General features: G+C 42.6%; 1 protein-coding gene across 1 annotated transcript in view; it reads right to left on the bottom strand.

Moving 5' to 3' along the window:
- LOC138969464 (carbonic anhydrase-related protein 10-like) overlaps positions 1 to 15463 on the bottom strand; it is a 146413-nt gene that overhangs the window by 30058 nt on the left and 100892 nt on the right. The window contains exon 4 of the mRNA XM_070342255.1: positions 6056 to 6103. Coding sequence (XP_070198356.1) covers positions 6056 to 6103 — 48 coding nt within the window. The remainder of the gene's footprint in view (positions 1 to 6055; positions 6104 to 15463) is intronic.

Below are 15463 nucleotides of genomic sequence, written 5' to 3'. Positions count from 1 at the left end.
AGTTTTGATATCGACGACCTCTTTATTGCTTCCCCACTTCAAAAACAAAAACACCTAAATTTAAAAACAAACAAATATATAAAAATGTAATGATTCCAGAATTTAGTTGAGCAAGTAACTAAAGACTTTTTGAAAAAAAAAACATTTTGAAATACTGAAAAGTACAAGAAAAGAGTGAACAAAAAGAAATAATAATCAGAGTGAGGGATATGGAACAGCCAAAACTGAGACAAATACTTTTTTAATTTCTTTACAGTAAGTACAAAATGTCCAGAGAATTAGCAATATATCTAACATTGACTGACTGTGTGATGATATCTTCTGCTATTGGTCTGTTTCGACAGTGATATCAAAATCTCGATCTCCGGTCTCGATTTTGATATCACTGTCTCAACAGACCATAGCAGAAGATATCATCACACAGTCCGTCAATATTGGGTACCATTGATTATAATTGATATAATATAATATATTATATTACGTCAGCAACAATTTCCCACTTTGCACTGGAAGTAGAATGTTGATTTTTGGTATATGTCCGAGTAGATAGATGCTCGTAACTGATGTGAAAAGCCTTGAGTGATTTCCCGTGATGGTTAACATGATCGTTTTTGACGAGGAATATAGCTTAAATAATGTACAGTCTGTCGGCATTGCCGTTCGGTCTGATCATTTATAACTTTTGGAACGTTCTCTGGTGATTGTTAATTTTTGGCTGCAAAACCTAAAAAAAATGGTGGATATGGTTATTTATTGTTTGCAATCAGTCTGTGCTGATTATTCACTTCTTTGCAGTTTTGACAAATGACTATCTCATCGACAGCCTGTAATTTGCTTTAATGCCAAAAAAAATTCTGATCAAACAGCGGATGCGATGTGGGCTAAGCGTTAACGTAAAGTTTAGGCAAATGCTTGGATAATGTTGACAGACACTCCTTCCCTGTCCTATAAGCTAAATCTCACGGACATAACTCACCACTCATTTTGGAATTTTCAGCAGCCATAAAGGCTGAAGAACCTCAGAGTGTGTTCGAGTTTCCTTGCCCACAAGCTACTCAACACTAATCATCAGGCTACATGAAGGAGAAATCATACGGCCCCTTGGGTCGACCACTTAGTGAGAAGGACGCGAAAACCCTTGAAAAACCATTCTCTACCGCAGACGATCCCTACCAATGAAAAATCACTTCCTGTGTCTGACGGGCTTATTTTTAGAACTCGATGGTGATGGTGATGAAGAAGGCGGTAGAGAGAGAGAGAGAGAGAGAGAGAGAGAGAGAGAGAGAGAGAGAGAGAGAGAGAGAGAGAGAGAGAGAGAGAGAGAGAGAGAGAGAGAGAGAGAGAGAGAAGTATACAGGAGAGAAGAAGTGGTCAAATTACATCCATCAGCCCTGTTTCATTTGAAGTTAGTAGTTTTCTTTGGAATGGTACACTGATAGTGATCCAGACTAACAGAGAGAGAGAGAGAGAGAGAGAGAGAGAGAGAGAGAGAGAGAGAGAGAGAGAGAGAGAGAGAGAGAGAGAGAGAGAGAGAGAGAGAGAGAGAGAGAGAGAGAGAAAGGGAGGGAAAGAGAGAAAGGGAGAGAAAGAGAGAGAGGGAGATAGTGCAGGATAGACACATTTGTCAAATTACACCCATCAGCCTTAGTTCATTTGAACTTTGTACTTTTCCTTGTAATTGTACACTTACAACTCCTTCAGAGTTCGGACAGTAAACCTGTTCTAGCATACGTGGTATCAATTATCCTTTCAATGAAAACGGTTTCCTTTTGAGAGAGAGAGAGAGAGAGAGAGAGAGAGAGAGAGAGAGAGAGAGAGAGAGAGAGAGAAAGAGAGAGACAGAGAGAGAGACAGAGACAGAGAGAGAGAGAGAGAGAGACAGAGACAGAGAGAGAGAGGGACAGAGAGAGAGAGAGAAAGAGAGACAGAGAGAGACAGAGAGACAGAGACAGAGACAGAGACAGAGAGAGAGAGAGAGAGAGAGAGAGAGAGAGAGAGACAGAGACAGAGAGAGAGAGAGAGAGAGAGAGAGAGAGAGAGAGAGAGAGAGAGAGAGAGAGAGAGAGAGAGAGAGAGGAATCGTCGCTTTTGTGAGGACACTAGACCGTACTTTTAGGGTTTTCGATGTTGGAGTTTCTCATAGATAATTGCTCGATATCCTTCTTAGCCCGATTGTGTGAAGTTTGTGATTGTGTTGGTATTACACGCATGAGGTAATATAACAGGAAACCTGTCTATTTGCATACACGAAATCTAGTCAGTCTGGTGAACCATTGTCGTCCACGGAAGACTACGGATCTCTCAGGCATCGGCTCGGTACCTTCGAAACGGCAAAGGTGTTCAATAAGTCAGGATGTCCGCCCTACCCGTCCAAGCATGCCCGAGAAACAGGGTCCTTGTTTGTACACTTCTTCTTTTTGAAAAAACAATGAGATCTTATTTCACCAGATAAAGTCGGTGCGCGCGCTGCATGGCATACACATCGAAGTTGTTCTTCCCGATCGCGGGTTACAGCCCGTCGGAGGCGTGAAGCGCGCTCCGGATGTTGTGAAAACCTGTCTGCGGTACAGGGGCTCTTACTCTTCCAGACCGCTGATAATCCTGACAGAGTTATTTTCGAAAACCGTTTATTATGACTGGTGCGAAAACGAGCACGACACATGCGACTTCGCAGCATGCTTCTCACATCGGCACGAATACCTTTTGTTTTTGACTGACGGTCAAAGTAGCCTACCACGACTCCTGAAAGGGAATGTGAGTGTAGAATAAAACATGACCTGCACACCATGCTGTCTGGTGTTTTGTCAGCTGGAGATCGCACGTGCTTGTCGTTCGCCCGCACCACACAAATACCCCAGAAATGATGACGATGCGAAAGAAATGTAAGCTGGCTCGTCTTTGTCGTGTTCAGTTCTTAACCTTGAAAAAGAACAAGCTTATAGTGCTGAAAAGACGAGAATTCAGCTGAAGTATGATACTGCCAATTTAATACGCATAATTATGGCTGTCTGTATAAGGCGATGGGAGGGAGGGGGACCGCTGATGGACAATCTTGAAACAAAATGTCCAGGGTGTTCTCGGATGCTTCTTATGCAGTTATGCTGACAAACCTTCAAGTTTGAAGTTAAGTTTGATTTATGCGAACGGTGTTTTTTCTCCGTTAAAAAAACCCAAAACTATGGATACTCCTCTGCACTGTTTACACAATTCATTATATAGACAGTGGTTAGAAGCCATCTATGGGAGAGAGAAAACAACCTTCAATTGTAAACAAGTTCACACCCAGAGCTTCACGCCTGCCTCCGTTAAGACAAGACACCAATTTGTAAAACTGCACAACCTTCCACCCGTACCAACTTAACTCGGGCCCTCATCCCCTGAGAATGTAAAAGCCCTGTAAGGCGGCACCACCGTTTCACACAAATCGACCAGAGAGCATAAACTTCATCCAATTTCTCTTCCTCTGAAGCCACAAGAAAGCGAAAGAAGAAACAGAAAAAGAGACAAAAATAAGAAACGACAAAGAAAAAAAAACTCACTTCGCGAAGCCAAAGCCCTCGACATGACCCCCCCAAAACGTGAGTGACTGGAGTTAATTTTGGCCAAGGGAAAGGAAAAAACTCAATCTTGGAGCCAAAACTACGATCTCGCATTTACGTCCAGCCCTTTCCTCTCCTAATTCGGGGCGCAGATTGGAGGGAAGGACCAGAGTAGCTGGTGCTATTGGAGAGGGATTTAGGTGACAACTGCAACCATCAATGGCTGTTTGATTCGAGTGGCAAATAGGGCTTGGGTAGGTAATGGCAAGAGGCATCGTGACCTGGAAGTTGATGAAGCAATGCGATCTTTAGTACGAATGTGGTAGGGGTATCGTTGAGAGATTAAAGTGAGGGAGGAAAAGACCGACAGACAGACAGACAGACAGACAGACAGACAGACAAGACAGACCAAACGACACCTAGCCAACTAGACAGCCAGCCAGACAAAGATGAAGCCTTATGTCTGCCAAAGGTAGAAGGATTTTGAAGGCGAGAGAGACGAGGGGCGAGGGTAGACCAACCAAGCAAGACAGACGCATGTTTTAGGTTTCATTTTATTTTTTTTAGTTTTGTGGAGATGAGAAAAAAATCAAGACAGGCAGACAAACACACAAATAGCCAGACACAGAAATAGGCGGTTAGGGGTAGACAGAACTGTTTTAAACAGAGAGAAGGAGACAGACTGACGAAGACAGGGCAATTGGAGAATGTCGATACCTAAAGCACAATGTAACGCACACTAATTATGTGACAACAGAGACAGATCACGTGTGACAGATTGACAGAAAGACAGACACGTACACAGAAATAGAAGGTCAGAGACATAGAGAGATTACGTTAAACAGAGACAGACAGACAGACAGACAGACAGACAGACAGACAATCAAACAGACTTACAGACAGAAAGAAAACACAGAAATAGAAGGCCAGAGACAGAGCAAGTGTGTTCAACACAGACAGACAGACAGACAGACGAAGACAAGGCAATTGAAGAAGTTTAATACCAAACCACGGTGACACCAAGTCCTCTTATACCTGTCTAACGTCTCTTCCAAGCTACCCCATTTGCATACATACGCAGCCATTCCAGTTCCAGAGGACAGCGAGGAAAAGAAGCGGCACTGTGGGGTTGGAGTTAGAGAGATGGAGAGTGAGGGGGAGAAGACTACGTAGAAAAGTTTAATACCCATGCCGAGTGACGTTAGGTACCCTTACAACTGTCTGACAGCAAGTCCTTGTTATCCCGTGCTGCGTGCAAAGACTTGCATTCAAAGGAGGGAGAGGATGGTTTGACGGGATTGGTAGCTGTTTTGATATTTAACAAGTGATAGTGTCATTAATGAAATCTAATGTTTTATCTTAATATGTCTAGGTGTGGTGTCTTTTGGTATAATATGTGAGGCAGACCCAGATGCACATTTCTGTTTAAAAAAACGGGCAATACATGTTTTGCTTTTATTCCCGTTTGTTCCTATACTTGTTCTTCATTGCCGTTCCTTGCAGTGCTAAAGTCTGCATGCAGTAGACTAAAGTCTGCATGCAGTAGACTAACGTAGTGCCCGTTCATTGTAAAAGAAAAGATAATAACGTTATTTTAAAATTTCATGAATCATACTTGCACGCGGTAAAAGGAAGCCAATCCACAACTGCTGTCTAAATTATTCTGTATAAATGTCTCGATATCAAGACCTAGCCTTATGAAAAGCTGATTAATTACAGGTTCAATAATAATATTGAGAGTTAGTATTTAGCTTGCAGTAACTGTAATATTGTCACTGTGACCCGTCTCACCGTCCTCCGGGGTGAAAATAGACATCTTCTCTTCGAAGGTTACACGTGCGTTCTCAAAAATGTGTCAGTATTGGTATCGACTCGTCAGTTTCCGAGTTTTTCCGTTCGCATTTGTGTACTGTACGTTCTGTCGATCTCATTGTTCGAAGTAAGTTAAGTTGATAACAGACTCTATGCTCCCGTTCACTTCGTATCAGTTTGGAAGCAAACTCAAGTAGCTTTAATTGCAAGTGTAACTGGCAATATGTTGTTAGTCTAGCTCCGAAATGCATTGACCAATCGCCGAAAGGCGCTGGCATCTATGCATGAACGATTTCCCCACCCAGAAGTCAAAACGGTTTTGGAGATTTCGAAGATTTCGATCAGGACGACGACGCTCTATGGCCGGTTTATCATATAAAGGGAAGCAAGCGGTTAAAACGGGCGTCCACAGAGGAAATGAAAGATGTCAGGAATGTTTAGATCATAATACCTGTGGTTCTATGTAAACAGACGCACACAGATATAGACAAATACAAAAACACAAAGAGACAGACAGACACAGAAACAGACAGACAGGGAGACAGACAAAGAGACAGACATACAGACAAGCAGACAATGACAGACAGCCAGACAGATATACAGACAGCCATACAGACAGACACATAGACACACACACACCACAAAGACATTGTGATACGGGATTACAAACAAGCAAAAAACACTTTAAAAGACATTCCACTCACCGGAAATCCCATGGTAACTCCACCAAAAGGACCAAAGTGTCTTGTCACCTGCAACATAGCGAAGGGATTTCTACTTAATTTAATTTGCATTTTATGTTTGACATTCCCTTTTCCTAAGATTCAAACCCATTGGCAATACCGCAATTGTACCCGGCCGTGACCCTGTTTCCACAAAAAGCTGTGTGTAGGGTGTGGGCGTTTCAGCAAATTTCCCAGAGGTGCACACACACAGAATGCACTCTCGACAACGTACGCGCTGCAGTATTATTGGAGCAGCAAGATTAACCCCGCCACATGATAGCTATATTTCAAGGACAAGTACAAAAAACTAAAACCTGCCTGCACACAAATACGCACACACACACACACGCACACACACACCCACACCCACACACACAGACACACACACACACACAGACACACACACACACACACACACACACACACACACACACACACACACACACGTACTCGCGCTTACACACAGACACACATACGTCCATACCCGTGTAAGGAGAACGGAGAAAGAAGAAGAGACAGAGAGTTGAAACGGATTGGACTTCAGTCAGATACAGGTTTCAGTGTAGGTCCAAACTTGGTCGGCCAAGCATCCACGGATAATTTAAGTATAACGTTCACAAGCAGGAAAAAAGAATGCAATCTGGACATTTGCAACATCTTTGAATAGTTGAAGAGACCAAGAACTCCAGGGGCACAAACAGAGAGGTACGCAAGAGCAAGAATGATAATCGCTGTCTTTGAACTACGACATCTGCTTTCGTGCAACACACTCCATTGCTCCCTCTTTTCACAACAAACCTGAACATCAAACAGATTGGCCTGTGGGCCGTTTTCAGCACACACCCCTCGAAACCTGTAATTGGCTTGTCGTAAAACACAGCCGCAAGCTGAAAATCTCTGCGTGAATTTTTGTCTTGACATGTTAAAAAGCAAGAAATGGTGTGTGTTCTGGGGAATTTGTTCCAATCAACCGGAGGCTTGTTGGCCAATTTCAGCTGCTCTCACGCAAGAGATTAAAGGTAAGATCATTCTGGATAGCGATGGAAGCTTTCTTCACAAAGGACTGTGCGTGACAGCTAATGAATTTCTATCTAGACCCTTGCTCCCTGTGTCACGCTCAACACGTTTATTGGGTGCCATGGTTGGATTTGATACGCCGTATTCAATGAACACCTTTACAATGTTTCTCATTTGGTGTCTGTTCTTATAACATTGTTGTATGCTTTACAAAACACAGACACACACACACAGACACAGACAAACACACACACAAACGCATACACAGCCACAGCCACACACACATGCCTATACAGTTGCCGTATTGCCTTTTTACATTTAGTCAAGTTTTGACTAAATGTTTTAACATCGAGGGGGAATCGAAACGAGGGTCGTGGTGTATGTGTGTGTGTGCGTGTGTGCGTGCGTGTGTGCGTGCGTGCGTGCGTGTAGAGCGATTCAGACCAAACTACTGGACCGATCTTTATGAAATTTGACATGAGAGTTCCTGGGTATGATATCCCCGAACGTTTTTTTCATTTTTTTGATAAATGTCTTTGATGACGTCATATCCGGCTTTTCGGGAAAGTTGAGGCGGCACTGTCACGCTCTCATTTTTCAACCAAATTGGTTGAAATTTTGATCAAGTAGTCTTCGACAAAGCCCGGACTTTGGTATTGCATTTCAGCTTGGTGGCTTAAAAATTAATTAATGACTTTGGTCATTAAAAATCTGAAAATTGTAAAAAAAATTATTTTTTTCTAAAACGATCCAAATTTACGTTTATCTTATTTTCCATCATTTTCTGATTCCAAAAACATATAAATATGTTATATTCGGATTAAAAACAAGCTCTGAAAATTAAATATATAAAAATTATTATCAAAATTAAATTTTTGAAATCAATTTAAAAACACTTTCATCTTATTCCTTGTCGGTTCCTGATTCCAAAAACATATAGATATGATATGTTTGGATTAAAAACACGCTCAGAAAGTTAAAACAAAGAGAGGTACAGAAAAGTGTGCTATCCTTCTCAGCGCAAGTACTACCCCGCTCTTCCTGTCAATTTCACTGCCTTTGCCGTGCGCGGTGGACTGACGATGCTACGAGTATACGGTCTTGCTGCATTGCATTGCGTTCAGTTTCATTCTGTGAGTTCGACAGCTACTTGACTAAATGTTGTATTTTCGCCTTACGCGACTTGTTGATTTTGTTACGGCGTCATTTAGCCAAATGTCTGGTACCCTGGGCAATACAATATTCTCTTTTCTCTTTTTATACAATTAAACCGTAAGCCTATACAAGCGCCTGTAGTGAGATCGAATGTATCGAAGCTGGCGTAACCTGACAAAACAAACCAATTTCGTCTAGTGGCAAAAACCGCTACCGTTGAGTAGCTATCTCTGTGAGATCCATGCACGCATCATTTGATGGATACTTTTGTAGTTGGCAAAAGTATCATGGTGCTAATGAGTGAATGTGGTCGGTTGTTTATTGAGTGTTAACATCAGCCACTGGCGTTTAAAGTTATTGGGTACGAGGGTCTGGTCAGTGATTTTCCGGACAAGGTCAAAACCTGGTTCAGGTCATTGCGACTATGAGCTCACGTGTTAGCGCACAAGCATAGTGTCCTTTTTGCGCGCACACACAGACATACACGTTAACACAAACTCACTTACACACACACACACACACACACACACACACACACACACACACACACACACACGCACGCACGCACGCACACACGCACGTACACACAGACTCTCTCTCACACACACACACATGCACGCACGCATGCACGCACACACACACTCACACACACACACACACACACTCACACACACACACACTCACACACACACACTCACACACACACACACACACACACACACACACACACCTGCATCAGTCGGGATGGAGTAACACGAAATATACACAAGACCCATACAATAACCTCCTCCAGATAGATCATTGATTGGACTTTCTTTCCTTTTCGTAAGTCGTAAAAACCGAGTTGTACCTATTCGGATTTTTTGTCGATTTTTTAAATTGGTATACCTTAAGTTGTTGTCGGGTCGATTTGGGGAGCTAACCTTATTTGAACGTTGGTCACGTGACTCTTGTGAAATACATTCTTGGTCCGCAAAGTGAGCCAGACAGCCAAATTTAACGGCATACCAAGTTTGAATGAATTGACACGGGCATATATTTCTTAGTTGACCCGGGTACAAAAACTGTCAAAATATTTTTAAGTTTACATCAACTAGTATAACCAGCATCACAACTGGCAATTTTATCTCCCACAATTCCGAGAGGAATGGGTCACGTGAGATAGAACGCGGGAATACGTCACTGAACGAATGGTTTCCGTCCTGTGAAGACGTGTTGGTGCACTGTCTATCTTTTGCTTTGCTTTCATTTTTCTCTAACCTTTCTCTGTACAAGTTTTAGTTGTAGGTTAGTTGAAGTGTATTGACTATTTTGATTGTTTATCATTGTGTCAACTTGCAAGGTAAGGAAACAATTTGGAGTTTTCGGTGTTTGTTGGTTTTTTGAACCGGGAACTTGTTGTTTCGCGTATGAATTTTATTCGTCGAAGCTAACACATGGAAATGTTAGGCGTCAGTCGGCGCGTTCATTGTTTTTGCAGGTGTGACCTACTATATTTGGGTCAGTTGGGATCGTTACTTGTTTTTGCACGTGTGACCTAGTGTCAGGGTAGCACCACAGGGGGAATGTGGACCAAGGAAGAAGCTTTTGAACATATTAACTGTTTGGAACTTAAAGCAGCTTATTTTGCCTTGAAATCCCTTTGCAGGGGATTATGTCACTCTTACATTCAGTTACTTACAGACAATAGCACCACTGTTGCTTGTATTAATAACATGGGCAGCACAAAAGTTTTGTGCAACGACATTGCCAGAGACATTTGGTTGTGGTGCTTATCACATAGTAATTGTGTAACAGCAACACACTTACCGGGTTGCCTAAATATAGAGGCAGATGCAGAATCCCGTGTAGATAGACACAACATTGAATGGCATTTGGACACACAAGTGTTTGCAGAAGTCATCAATCGGTTTGGTCTCTGTGATGTAGATTTATTTGCTTCTCGTGTTAACGCACAGTTAAGAAAGTATGTTTCATGGAAACCTGACCCAGATGCATTTGCCATTGATGCATTTTCCTTGGACTGGTCATTGTTCAAGGCGTTCTGTTTTCCGCCTTTCAGTCTCATTCCAAGAGTGCTCCAAAGGATAGAAGTCTTAGAGGCGGAGTGTGTGCTGGTGGTGCCATTATGGACAACGCAAGTGTGGTTCACGAAACTGTTGCGTCTACTAGTAGAACTGCCGGTCATGTTGCCCCGAAAAGAAAACTTACTCAGTCATCCACTGACAGGGGAGCACCATCCACTACTGAAGAAGATGAAACTAGTAGCATGTTCCTTGTCCGGACAGCCCTCCAGAAACAGGGAATTCAGGATGAAGCAACAGACATTATCATGTCCGCCTGGAGAGAGGGTACGAAGCGTAACTACGAGTCATATTTCAAACGCTGGCTTCAGCATTGCCTTGAACGGGATAGAGATCCCTTTTGTGCCTCTCCACATGAGTTGATAAGGTTTTTAACGAAACTGTTCCAAGAAGGCAAAGGATACAGCAGTTTGAACATGGCACGAAGCGCTGTTTCCGCATTGTCCCTTCAGGATAACTGTTCAGTGGGTTGTCATCCACTGGTGAAGAAGTTTTTGAAAGGAGCTTTCAACAGACGGCCAGCTTTGCCCCGCCGTACTTGTGTGACCTGGGACGCTAATCTAGTGCTAAATTTTTTAAAAGAATGGTCACCGGCAAAATTTTTAGCGCTGGCGCAATTGACGCTTAAAACTGTGCTGTTGTGCTTGTTGGTCTCTAGTCAAAGGGGACAGGCGATTTGGTTGATGGACTTGCGTAACATGAGTTGGACAAAGGAAGATGTACGATGTAGGTTTGGGGATTTGCTCAAAACTTCTGGTCCAAAGAAACATCAGAATGAAGTGGTATTTTGTGCTTTTCCGTCTGATTTGGCAATTTGTGTTGTACATTATTTGAAACAATATGTCAAAAGAACTCGTGCATTTAGAGGAACGGAAACGAGACTCTTTATCAGTTGGACAGCCCCTCACAAAGCGGTGTCGAGAGATACTATCCGTCGATGGACAACGATTGGATTACAAAAAGCGGGTATTGACATGACAATATTTACGCCGCATTCAACTCGTTCCGCTGCATCTAGTAAAGCTGCAAGTAAAATTCCTCTGGCAACCATTCTGAAGACTGTTGGTTGGCGTCGGGCTAACACCTTCACAACTTTTTACAAGAAACCAGTGGACAGTGGGAGGAGTTTTGGACAGGCTGTTCTGTCATGAAGAATTGGGGTAGGTTTATATGTATTTCAATTCATCGACAGTGCTAGGGTGTAAATGTTGCAGACTTTAAAGTCTCACGTGACCCATTCCTCTCGGAATTGTGGGAGATAAAATTACATAATTATGACGAGCTTACCTGTCTAAGTGAAGTCTAATTGTGGTTTTGTCGACCACAATGTAGAGAGGAAAGGGATTACGTGCCTCGCCCTAAGTTGTCTTCAGAGTTATACTGATAACCGTTTTCCCTCCCTATCCCTTTCCTCTCTCTTTCTCTTTTTTCTGCACCATTTACACGTCGTTAAACAGTGACGTATTCCCGCGTTCTATCTCACGTAATCCCTTTCCTCTCTACATTGTGGTCGATAAAACCACAATTAGACTTCACTTACTCAGGTAAGCTCGTCATAATTATGTAATATTCTCGGTGATCAACGGATAACAGAACACCACCAACTAAAAATGGTCTCCGTGATAATCAAATACAACAATACTCATTTTGAAAGCAGTGAAAGTAATCGGTCTGTTAACTGCAAAGAGGAATGATGTTTTCAGCCATGAGACTAACCAAGTGTCTACATACGTAATTCTGGCACATCCAGTCAAGTACAGAAGAAGATAAACAAGTTTCGAATACCGAAATTCAAAGTCTTGTGTCATCCCATTTGAAGACACATTTTCAACTCTGGACAAATTGTTGTTTACATTTAACGCCTGATCGATAAAGAACTCATTGACACAAACATTAAGAACAGGAAGTGGAGGCGGATTGGCCACTACCCACATAATTCAGGCCCTTGACTGGACCCCACAAAGGAACAGACAAGTGGGGAAACCAAGGCAGACATGGCGCCGGTCTATGGGCGCAGATGTGAAGGTCACCGGGATGACATAAACACAGCTAAGCGGGTCTCCCAAAACCGAGTACATTCGAGTCGTGTTGCTGCGGCCTTAAGGCCAAAAAACCCAAAAAAGTCTGTTTACGGTATCCCGACCGACCCTATTTTTTCGCGCGACCCTAGACTTTTTTTTTTGGCATTTGGGGGGGTGGGAATAAAAAAAAATAAAAAAAAGGTCTTTGTTTTTTGGCAAATTACTTGTAACTTAAAAATATGTTTTTTTGGAAAAAAAAAATCCCGACCTATACTACTGACCCTATTTTTGTTGCCTATGTTACCGTAAACAGACTATTTTTGTTGCCTATGTTACCGTAAACAGACTATTTTTGTTGCCTATGTTACCGTAAACAGACTATTTTTTGTTGTTGGCCGAAGCCCCCCTCCCCCAGGAATTTTAGAGGCAAATGTCAAGATAAAGAACTCTCTAAATGCAGTGTATTGTCTTTGCTCGCAGCTTATTTTCTAAGCCCGCAGCTTATTTTCTAACCCCGCAGAGTATTTTCTTTGTCCCATTTGTTTTCAGGGGAAGGCACATAATTTAAACACCTTAAACCCGTCAGAATTCCAAACACTGCATGCTGCATGATTATGTGACTTCATTTTGCAATATTTTATGAAGCACTTTTGTGACAAAAGGTACATTTCTTGCTGTATAAACAGACATATTAATTGGGATAGTTCTGTTCACTCTTTTACACGGGGTAACAGCAGCCTTCCGCTTAACCCCACGCTAGAGACAATTCAACAGCTTGGTTCCGTCTTTTTCAGAATGGAAAGTTTTGTAGAACTAATTTCGTAAATGACTCGTATATCAATCCTCGTAATCAATTGAGAAAAACGAAATCCGCACAAAAAGCAGCCAAGCTTCGATCTTTGTGTGTGTGTTCAAGTGGATTTTGTTTAATTCCATGCGAAAGCCAAGACAGTTCTTTGACTTAATCCACCATCATTTGCGCAAAAAGAACGGTATCTTTAAAGCACAGCGTGTGCACACAGCAGTGGGGAGGGAAGAGGGGCTGCTCACAGCAACATCATCATAAAAAGTCAAAAACCTGGTCCTGGTCTATGCCAAAAAGATAACAAAGATTGCTGTTTGAAATGTATCTCCCTCGGACATAAACGACCGGAAGATTTTGGCTAAAATATTTTTGTGCAATGCACCTTCTGCCTATCGTCTCAAACTCCTCAAATCAATCCTATATCAAATATATTCCCTGCAGACAAAAATGGCCGGAAGATTTTAACAAAACTATGTCCGTTCAATGCACCTAGGGCACAGCCTCTCAAAGTCGTCATCACCACCCTTAAAACCTAGCTTTATCAAGAAACTGTGGCCCTCCCCTGAGGAAAAACACCCGGCATCTCTGGGGAGATAATGTACCTCCTCCCCCCTTCCTCCGCAAAATTGGAAGAAATCCAGGATTATCAAGATAGTGTGGTTGATGGTGAACGGAGCATCCTCCAATCCATTCATCCGTCCAAAAAGTGGTTGCGATTTTTGGTTTGCCTCAATGCAGTTAGGCAAATATCATTGCCATCAGAAGGCTTTCAACGCCACAAGGATGATCCCCAATCCTTCCCTGGCACTCCGCGCCACAAAGACGAGGGGAAGCTTGCAGCTGAAACCATCAATTGAGATAAACGATTCGTTTGTGTGCTCTCTCTTTCCCTTTTCACACTATTTTTTAGGTTCAATGATTTAAAGGAAGCTATCGCTGTCGACTGGGAAACGGATGAGACACCGGGAAGATTGTGCACGGAGAGAAAGGAACGGAGAATCGGGATGAAATTCATTAATCAACGTCTCGATAAACATTCACTCTCCCTGCTGGCATCTTCGCTGCTACCCCCGCCATAAAATTTAATTGAATTGTGCTTTTGAAGCCGCTCGATGGCGGCTGTGTAGAGTTATGACAAAAGACTGGAAGAATGAACATGCAAGAAGAAATATCTTCATGTGGAGTAAAATGCACAAACGGTAAAAAAAATCTTTAAAAACAAAAAGATGAATTCAAAATGTTATCAAATGACAGTCTTTTTGTGATTATTTAAGTTTTGTTTCTTTTTCGTTGTTTTTTATATACCCTCATACTACGAATTTCGATCAAATACAAAAGAAACATGCGTGAAGGCTGTTATTATGTTCTCTCTAATTGCTCAGCGCGCGCGCGCGTGTGTGTGCGAGCGTGAATGCGTGCGTGTGTCCGTCCGTCCGCCAGTCAGTCTGTCGGTTGGTACCCGCGTCTTTCTGTGAGTGTTTTCCCCTCTATCATGCTTAAAACCGTGTTCAATTTGTTCAAACGGAAAACGAATTGCATCGGGCAAGAAATAATTTGAGACCGCTGTACATCATACAAAAAAGCCACGGAATCACACACTCATTGGCTTGCATGCAGACATGCACGCATGAACCCTTAAACGAACCAGCCAATCTCATGCACCATTTATCTACTACATTCATCACAAGGACTACAAATATCACACACACACACACATACAAACACACACACACACGCTCACACACACACAAACACACACACACACAAACACATACACACACACACACAAACACACACACAAGCACATACACGCACGCGCTCGCGCGCACACACCCACACACAAACACACACACACACAAATACCCCCTCCACACACCATAGAATTCCTCCCACACACATCATTACCCCTCCCCCCCCACAACAATAGTTTAGAACGACAAAACATTTAACACAGATTTGCAGTTCACCCCGGCAACAGATTCTCATTTCATGCTCAGCCTTCTTTCCCGAGAGAGGTAACAAGGGACGTAATTTGCACCTAAGGGGGAGAACAATAGACGATCCCTGGGAGGAACACTTGGCACTTGTATGACAGTGAATGTCACCTCAGTATTCGCGGGGGGAATCATGATTTACGTAAAAGACAGGGAGCAGGGACCTTAACGATCCGAAAAGCCAACATGAGATACTGACAGACCTGTAAAATGGTTGTTTAAAGGGCGTGCCGGTTGAACATCATATTCTTCCTGTTTGCATTTCCATTTTCTTAAAATTAAAAAACAAAAAAACCTTCCAAGAGAATAAC

This window comes from Littorina saxatilis, linkage group LG6 (assembly GCF_037325665.1).
Source record: "Littorina saxatilis isolate snail1 linkage group LG6, US_GU_Lsax_2.0, whole genome shotgun sequence".
In the NCBI taxonomy this organism is placed as follows: Eukaryota; Metazoa; Mollusca; class Gastropoda; order Littorinimorpha; family Littorinidae; genus Littorina; species Littorina saxatilis.
This window is presented reverse-complemented; position numbering and strand designations above follow the sequence as displayed.